Here is a 9,750-nt window from a genome sequence, read left to right as displayed (position 1 = left end):
AAACCATGCCCTATGAGGAACGACTTAAGGAGCTGGGGATGTTTAGCTTGGAGAAAAGAAGATTAAGAGGTGATATGATAGCCCTGTTTAAATATTTGAAGGGATGTCATATTGAGGAGGGAGCAAACTTGTTTTCTGCTGCTCCAGAGAACAGAACCCGGAACAATGGATGCAAGCTCCAGGAAAAGAGATTCCACCTCAACATTAGGAGGAACTTCCTGACAGTAAGGGCTGTTCGACAGTGGAACACACTCCCTCGGAGTGTGGTGAAGTCTCCCTCCTTGGAGGTCTTTAAGCAGAGGCTGGATGGCCATCCATTGGGGATGCGTTGACTGAAATTTCCTGCATGGCAGGGGGTTGGACGGGATGGCCCCTGTGGTCTCTTCCAACTCTATGATTCTATGATTCTAAAGAGCCCTCCTGGTGAAGGGAGAGCTGGTACCAGACTACTCCTTCCTTCACCTTTTAGGCTTTGCTGTCCCAGCAAGCTGCTGTACAAGTGGTGCTTGCCCACATGAAATCAGAAGTCCATTGGCACTGTTTGCCTTTAAAAACAAACAAACAAACACTAAATTAAATGGATAGAGGGATGAGCAACAACAAAGTACAAAAAGCAAGAAGTGAATGAGTGTCTTCTTAAACTGGGGGCAGGAAAAGCACATTGACCTAGATATTGCTGGAGTGGAACTTCTATCAGCCCTGGCCAGCATAATGAAAATGAAGAGGTGCATTCCAAAAGCCTTTGGAGGACCACATTTTGCCCTCCTTTGCTCTATCTAAACAATGATTTACAATGTTACTTCTGCCCTCTACTAACGGGGAAACTCCTGTTTAATTGTAGTTACCCATGTGCTTTGTACTTACAATTCACATTTATTGAGTGCTTGTAAACTTTATGTAGAATGGTTTGTAAATCTGGTAAGAACTTTAAAATAGGTAAAAACAGGAGATCTTCATCTCCCTCTGCCTCTCCTATATTTATATTTATTGGTATATTTAAGAGGAAAGTCTTTAAATAGTTTTTAATTAATGCTCTTCAGACTTGCCTCTAAGGAATTGCTTTCTTGTAACTTCTTAAAAGGTCAGGCTGAACTTGTTTTGAACAGGGAAAACATGACCACTGGCACTAATGTTGAATATACCGGCATTTCTTGTTAAGCATGTTTTCTTATTTTGATGCCTCTGTAAAGAAGAAAGTGTCTTGCCCTATTTTTATACACGTATACCTCAGTTAATGAAGTAGATGTTAGTGAAGTAGTAGTTCTTGGACACATGGAATGACATGGAAAAAATAGGGTTAGGTTACCATACGACAAAAGAGTAGTAAACTTTTATTGAAAACTAATAATAAGCACATATGAAATGAAGCAACCAGATCAGGTAAGCCTGGCTTGGGCCCAGGATACCTTGAGGACCGCCTCTCCCCATACAATCTGCCCCGCACTCTCAGAACATCTGGGCAGCAACTATTGAGGATCCCAGGGGCCAGACTAGCCTCCACGTCTAGGAGGACTTTTACCATCTCGGCCCCGACCCTCTGGAATTCCCTGCCCATTGAGCTCCGCTCGGCCACCTCCCTGGCCCAGTTTAAGAAGGGGCTGAAGACCTTCTTGTTCAAGCTAGCATTCCCTGATACAGGCCCCAACTAGTCCCCCCCCCTCTATGTCAGCAGTGGTAAGCTGGCCAGAATGTTTTTAATTGTATTTGTTTTTATAGTGTTTGTAATTCTATGTATTTTATGATGCTGTACACCGCCCTGGTTATATAGAAGGGCAGTATATAAATAAAAAAATTATTTTATTATTTATTTATTATTGCAGAAGAAAACAGAAACATCATAACGTTCTACAGATCACCTGAAAGCTACTTCAAAAATGCATTCAGGGATTAGCCTTACCAGCCTTTGCTCCTGATTTCCATTTTGATGACCAGACTTCTAGATCAGTTTTTTAAATTGTGTTTGAAGATAGCTGGAGAACCAGACTTATCTACTCTTCTTTTTTCTGTTTAACTATTCACATGTGCTCAGTAAGGGATTCTGGAGGCAGCTGCTGTTTGTATTGCCTGTTGTAAGCAGGCACGCACTTCTGCTATAGGATTGGCTAAACTAGGATCCTTCTCTTTCTCGCCTCAGGCTTTGTTTATTGAACTGGATCCTTCTCTTTCTCACCTCAGGCTTTGTTTATAGAACTGTTTGCTTCATTCCTGATGCTGCAACACAACACAGTCAACCTTCACCATCCTTTGAATGCAAACACTGTTTAATAAACTTCCAGCTAGACACAATATGACAAGGGAAAAGGCTGGGGGTTGTAAAAAATCTTTGTAAAAAGGAGCTTCCCTGTCAAAGGCTTTGTTAACTGAGGTATGCTTTGTCTTTAAAACACCCCATTCATGTGGGGAATTGATTGCAAAGACCTGCTTTCTAGGACATTTTAAGTGTTTATATGTGTGTGCATGTTTGTTAATAATTTTGTATGGAAATGGAAAAAGGGCAGAATGTAAGTGGCAGAGCATGACATTTCTCTGCAGAAAATCCCTGGTTCGGTTCCAGCTATTGTCAGGCAAGGCTGGAAAAGGGTTATGCTGGAAACCCTGGAAAGCTTCTGCCAATCAGTGTAAACTCTACCAGTTATCTGACCTTGTTAGATATAAGGTAGCTTCCCATGCTCAAGAAACCATGGGGTTTATATGTAGCACCAGTGAGAAAACACATAATCTCAAACTCGTAAAAATACAGTAAAAGATTAACAACACAAACTGAGATTATTAGTGCTGTCCACGTGCTTTAAATCCATTAATACATTGAGTAAGTTACACTTGAGGATGAGAAGAATTTTAGCATCCGAACAGGCTAAAATTCTTGTCTCATCCTAGATGTGAACTTCATATTTTGGTATAAGTCTTCTACTTGTTTTGTGCAGTTTACTAATGAACATACCAGTGTGTTAATCTTTTATTTGGAAGACACTGGTGCTATTTTAATACAGGGACAGATTTGAGGTAGTTTGGAGATAGCTGAAATTTCCTGAGTTGTTCTAATGAGTAAAACTGGTTACCTAATTTCTGGTGGTCAGTGTTGTTTGGTTTACCTTAAATTCCTGAATTGTGGTAAGAACATTAAAATGAACGTATTTTTGCAAATGCAGATTTCTAAAGTGATCTTTTGTTTCTGCTTGCAGACTGTCCCAAGAGGGAAAACCTTACTGCTTCAGGCAAAGGTAAAATTCAAAATGGATGAAGCATTTTCCCCTTCTGTAAGAAGGAGCCTCCTTCCCTCTATAGGGAAGAGAGTTATTCTAGGCAGTCAGTGGAACGTGAATATAACTTATATCTTTTCCATCTTAGGAATCTTTGCAGGCTTTTAGTTGTCTTTAACTTCCACTATTCTAAAAGTAATGTCTTGTACTGTCATTCATAAATTAATCTCTTTTTTGGTAAGCATGAGCAGGTTAATAAAGGTTAATCAACATGTTGCCTTTCATTGCAGGAGGAATTCACAGGGTATGATTTTGAGAACAGGTTGCATGTCCGCATACATGCTGCTTTGGCATCTCTGAAAGAAGTGGTCCCCCAGTGAAGAACCGGAAGCCTCACTTCTTCTATTCTTATGGTTTCTATACTCTCAGAACAAAGCTATTATGGAGGCCAACTTCTCACCTGAAAAACCACCTGTGCCAGAGAAGATTTCCACAACATGTAGAACTGGTGGCAGAAGAACATTCCAGTCTCAACAATTAAGGACAAAATTAGCCCAAAAGATTAAGTGACATTGGGCTCAATCCAATAGCTGCTTCTCCTGTACAAGCCCTGTTTAAATAAGTGAGAGCTAGAAGATATGCTGATGTTTAGCCCCCACTAGTCAGTGGGGTTTGTGCTGGAGAACTGACTTGATAGCTGAAATCTTTGTATTCCAATACTGGGGAATTGAAAGGGGGGTGTTAAATTTTGGTTTGGTTTTTAAGCCAAGCTGAACATATTAGCCTGTGATTGTACAAATGAGCCTATAATAAGCACACTTTGATTTCCTACAAAAATATTGTGTCAGTTTCTGCAAACAGGTTTTTTTTCTGTTTCTGAATAGGTTTTTTTTCTTTTTGTAGTAAAGAGGAACCACTATTCTCATTGAACATTACTATAAATTGTTTCAAATTGTACATAGGCAGAAATGATAATTTTTGCTCAGAAGCCAGCAAAAATTCAGCTGGAGAAAAGGATGCCCAGCACATTCACAGCACAACAGAGCTATTTATTTACGTTTCTGTAATCATTCAGGTATGTGCGAATAACAAAATTTGCCTCCATATTCATGTTAAATCTAGAAATGCTCTTCTATTTTTCAGCCAAATGTTTATTTTTTAAAGTCGTTATTTACTGTGTTAGGCACCTTTATATCAGTTCTAAATGGTACTGTGGCTTACTAGCCTTGTTTTTACGAGGTGTTTACAAATTATCATTGATATTGCTAAAATTTATGTTAAATATAAGATTTGCCATGTAGTATTCTAAACTTCTGGTGTTGCTATATTTTTCTTCCAACGTGGAACGTTTCCAAGTATCATAACAATGTAGAATTAGTTTTGACACATCACTTTAGTGAGTCATTTTTTAAAAGCACATGTGGGTTTGGGGTTTGTCTTTGGAATAGCTGTCTTTCCTAAATGCTTCACAGAGATATAATTTGGTGAAGCAGGAGTAGTGCACTTTTTCCTTCGTAAAGCCTTATCCATCTATTTAAATTTTGATTCCGGTGCGCTCTGCAAATTTTGTTTGCCCTTCATCTTCAGTATGCTAATGGTACATAGAGAGTGGAAATCCATTTTTATTATTATAATTATTATTCAGAGCTCTGGTAATTTCTGGTGATCATGTGGAACACTGTGGAAGCAAGAGCTTTCTTATTCACTTCCACCACTGGGTGATAGGTTATATGGTGCATCATATACAGATCATATCCCAGTGTGCGTAGGTCCATTTCTTGGACTGCCAATTATACATTGGATTTGCTGGATTAGATTGCCTGTCTGTGTATCTTCACTGATCATTAAAAATCACTTTACTTTGGCCATTAAATCTGCTACTTTCTGGAAAAAAACATAAACAAAGATATTAGGTGGTATGTAGCTTCTTTAATTTTATAGTAACACTGAATGTTGTGGATACATTTCTTCAATCCCAATTTTCTTCCTTTGGGTAATGTCCCACTTTTAAGCTGACAGTTTCTTTTTGTTATGATTAAGTGTGTATGACTTAATTTTTGCGGTATTTGCAGTTTTACTTGTGGACTTAGAATTCAACATTCTGTTGAGAAACTTGCAATAGATTTTCATACTGTTCAAACTAGGAGCTGTAAAAGGGGAACAGGACAGGAAACCAACAACAGCAGCTTGCTAGAGTCTGCATTTGCAATTACAACACAATTGTTTCCACCCTAGTTTTGACATAGAAAGCAAAACAGGAGTGGAAAATAGCAGCAGGAGCACTGTCTTTGCATAGCTACTCCTGAGTGCAGAAAGCATGACCAACCATCTTGTCTCTGAAAAAGTAGCAAAACCTGATGGAGAAATGCTCCTTGGAGAAAGTATAAGAGGGAAACAAATGCAGTGTACCTATGTGAAAGTAATGTTGATCACTGTGATCTGTAAATAGACATAATGTATTTATTTAATTTTTCTGTCACAGTCCTTCATTGGTATGAGCAGTTTTACCCTACCTGCATTTTTATTCTTCAGACACAATCTACAAAAGTTAAACCAGGTCAGCCTCATAAACTGCTTTTGAATGAAGCTTTGTTAATAAGTGTTTGCACCAGCTGCAATGATTTGTAGATTACTCACAAGTAAAAAGGTGGGCACAGTTATTCAGAGTTACAACACTCGTGTACTATGGTCTTGTACCTTCTCAAAAGTAATAAGATGAGAGGTTAACCTGTAATAGTATGATCATGAGCCTGTTCCTATCACCAGATCTTACCAGAGGTGCACATCCTGTGAGCAAAACACTTTTACCTTACATGTTGACACTGGCTTAGTGCCACCACCCAGTGCCACATCCATTTGTGTATTTTGCTCCTTCCCCATTTCGATCATCTCATGCACACCTCAGAGAATAAACCTCTAGCTTGTAAAAGTCAAAGGTATTTTTATATTAGATTATGCCAGTGATGAGAACTGTATTTTATGTAATTGAAATATGTTTTTTATACTTTATAACTCGGAGGCATGGTCTAATAGCAATAATAAAGTAAACATTTTCTTTTGTTAATATATATTAGATATAAAAAATTACCAGGTCAAGGTATATTTTTTGTTGTAGTTGATACCTTTTTATTGCATTATGACTTCAGGTGAATAATTTGAATTTTTACATGTCACTTTAAATGGTTTACTGTGATGTGCTGTACATGTCCATTAATTTACAGAAGTTGTACCTTTAAAAATATTTCTGCTCAGTAAAAATTAAGAACAGGATTTGAGCTTTTTCCCTCTTTGTAATTATTCTTTAGCTAAGTAGCTTCATGTCCGTCAAAGTTTTAAGTTTGGTCAGAGTAGGGGAATGGGGGTCCTGAGCCTTCTCTGGATCAATCTTTCCAGTCATGGTGCTTTTCTTCTCACAAGATGCAAATGCCGGGCTGATCTCTCTCCATCACCTTTGCCATGAATGGGTGAGGTGTTTTCATCTGGTGAAGGCACTTCATCTCTTCTTACAAAATCAGTAGCACCAACCCACAACTGCATTAATTTTTTTTTTAAAACCCACAAAACTGTAGGGAGAGTCCCCTTGTGAAATATCTAGATCAGACTAGTATTACTGTGTATGCCTTTAGCACTTTAGTCTGCAGGTGTTGGGTTTGCATTATTGGATGCTCTTCCATATTAAATAGACACTAGTTAGTCTAGTTTTCAGCCTAGTTTTCATTGTTGTTGATGCTCAGATTTCTGTGTACAGCCCAGACACTGGATAATCACTTCAACTGAAAATATAGCTAGAGTCCTTTGCACTTACAGCTACCTGAGCTAACACAATTCTTCCATTGTGTTACGGTTTGTCCAGGTTTACTGATTCACACTTGACAACATATATCTCAGATTATCTGTGGTGGGGTCAATTGAGAATGATGCCAGTGCATTTAATGATGCATGTGCATTGCTTGTTCTGCCCCCAGTTTAATATCCACCCACCCCCAGTTTAGAAAGGACAGTGAGAAATTATTCTTTCCTTGTAGAGTCTCCCATTTAAACGTAAGTAAATCCTGCTATTTAATGGTACATGTGCTCTTTAGAATGAATGCACTACCATGTATTTTCTTCATTTGGGTACTGATTGTCAGTTCAATGTATGAATTGTTTTTCACTTACGAGTTGCACAAGAGTATTTATACATATGCCAAAGCTCTGTTTCAATTGTTCTGTTTCTTTCCCATGAAAAAAAATCTATATTGTTTCGTTTTTAAAATGTTTTCCTTAAAAGATGTGTTCTCTTTTCTGCCTTTAAACTTTCAGTGCTTTGTTTCTTATTCTCTCCACAGTTTTTCTTAAATAAAAATCTGTAGTACTGTTCTTACTTGGTTTCTCCATTTAAGAATACTTTCTATTGCAGTGATAATATATGCCAGGGGTAGGCAACCTGCGGCCTGTGGGCCGGATGCGGCCCGGCGAGGCCTTGGGACCGGCCCCAGCCCGGTCCTGCCGCCGATTGCCGCCGGGGCCTTTGGCCTCTCGCATGCAGGGTGAAGGGGGGCAATTGTCTATAGACGCCTCAGAAACATGCATTTATATTAACATTTTTTTAAAAATCAGCAATTTTTTTGCGTGTCCTCCACTTTTTTAAAAAAAGTGTCCACCATTTGAAAATGTTGTCCTACATTTGTCCTGGTTTATTTATTTATTTAATTTTTTAAAAAAATTATTTAATTATTTATTTTTTGGCTTCGGCCCCCCAGTTGTCTGAGGGACAGCAACTCGGCCCCCGGCTCAAAAAGGTTGCCTACCCCTGATATATGCCATCCTTGTGCCTCTGTTAATATGTTCTCATCAGTATATTAGCAAGAGGGTCAACGTGACCACACAAGTTGAAACTATGTACAGTGGTGCCCCGGGATACGAATTGATCGCGTTACGAAATTTCCGGGATACGAAAAAGTTAGATTGGAAAAAACTGTTCCGGGTTACGATATTTTTTTCGGGTTACGAAATTTATTTCGGCGCGAAATTCAAACGCAAAGCGCGGCTAGCGGCTTTCCAGCGCTAACGGAAAGCCTTTTCGGGTTGCGAAATTACTCGGGTTACGAACGGAACGGCGGAACGAATTAATTTCGTAACCCGAGGTAGCACTGTATCTTTGCACTCTACAAATGTGTTGATGGGATGCATCAGTAGTACAGTAGAGAAATATGAATAATGTTTTTAAAGTATGAATATTGGATGCTAACAAAATTGAAGGGCAAGATCAAAAGGGTAAGCTGTTTTCATGACAGAAGTGGATATTGTTCATGCATAAAGCCTTGTAATTTCTGATCAGGAAAGGTCCCTCTTGGTGGACACATTTTAGAGATGTCTGTTGGATATGCTTGACATTAGGGGGGGAAATTGTCTGCAATGATTTGCTGGAGGCCTTGCAGCTTCTTTCCATCCTGCCTGCTTGCGATGGACAATGTTATGTGCCATTGGTTGTGTCATGTGTAGAGCCAATAGGTGGATAGTCCTGCCTTTGCCTGCTGGGTTATTAGATTACAGCCCTCTTCACAGAGAACAGTTGAATAGGGCTGTAGGGCTGCACATGCAAATATTGTATCCTGGGGGCGGGGGGGGGGGACTCATACATTGAGCATATAGGTCTGAAGCAGAACTTGAAGCATATGGGGGGCGTTTTGAAATCTGGCATGATGAGGAACCTATGACGCATGGTCATCCAAACATGCGTAAACTCCTTCGGACCTTTGTGCTCAACATGGTCTCTATCTGGAGAGGGTACTTGCGCATGTGGCCCTGCAGCTCTATTACCATGTCCTCTGGGAATGCCTAACCTCACATCCCTTCCCAGTAGTGCATAGACTTCTACAATCTGGTGCCTCCACATATTTTGGACTACAGTTTGTGTAAGCCCCATCTAATGTGATTAATGTTCACTGACGGTGGAAGTTACAGTCTAAAACATCTGAAAAACACATCCATCACAGGTAGATTCATCAGAGAAGTTTGTGTGTATACAACCTTCTGAGTTATATGTAGCAACAAGTTTTTATAATTATCTGTATAAAGGTCTTTCAAGACCCTCTCTATGTTGGACTAAAAGTGCAAGCAGCCCTTGGCAGCATAGCCGGTGATGAGGAATGCTGGATGCTGTAGATCTGGAGGACTACATTATCCCTACCTCTTCTTAGATAAAACTATGATACAGAAATTTATAGACTTAAAGTTGCTGTGACTACTTGTTATGATGCAAGTAGTCTTATAACAACATGTATCTTTTAAATAAGTTGTTCATTGCAAGTGAAGATGAACAGGTACAAGTCTATACAGAGATGATTATCAGATACACAGATATGTATATATATGTGTGTGTGTCCTCTATAAATCTGGAGAGAGCCAGCATAGTGTAGTGATTTGAGTGTTGAATTAGGACTTTGGGAAAACAGGATTTGAACCCCCCTCAGCAATGGAAACCTCCTGGGTGACCTTGGATAGGTCACACTTTCTCAGCTTGAGAGGAAAGCAAAGGCAAACCCCCTCTGAACAAATCGTGCCAAAA

At 39.3% G+C, this 9,750-nt stretch overlaps 1 protein-coding gene across 2 annotated transcripts in view; it reads left to right on the top strand.

Moving 5' to 3' along the window:
- Nucleotides 1-7,700, top strand: part of LOC121917418 (tetratricopeptide repeat protein 39C-like) — a 65,916-nt gene extending 58,216 nt beyond the window's left edge. For both annotated transcript variants that reach the window (XM_042443367.1, XM_042443366.1), the window contains 2 exons: nt 3,183-3,221; nt 3,491-7,700. In XM_042443367.1, coding sequence (XP_042299301.1) covers nt 3,183-3,221; nt 3,491-3,580 — 129 coding nt within the window. In that variant the 3' untranslated portion in view covers nt 3,581-7,700. The remainder of the gene's footprint in view (nt 1-3,182; nt 3,222-3,490) is intronic.
- Nucleotides 7,701-9,750: the final 2,050 nt, after the last annotated feature.

The sequence above is a fragment of the Sceloporus undulatus genome, unplaced genomic scaffold (assembly GCF_019175285.1).
Source record: "Sceloporus undulatus isolate JIND9_A2432 ecotype Alabama unplaced genomic scaffold, SceUnd_v1.1 scaffold_17, whole genome shotgun sequence".
NCBI classification, from domain to species: Eukaryota; Metazoa; Chordata; class Lepidosauria; order Squamata; family Phrynosomatidae; genus Sceloporus; species Sceloporus undulatus.
This window is presented reverse-complemented; position numbering and strand designations above follow the sequence as displayed.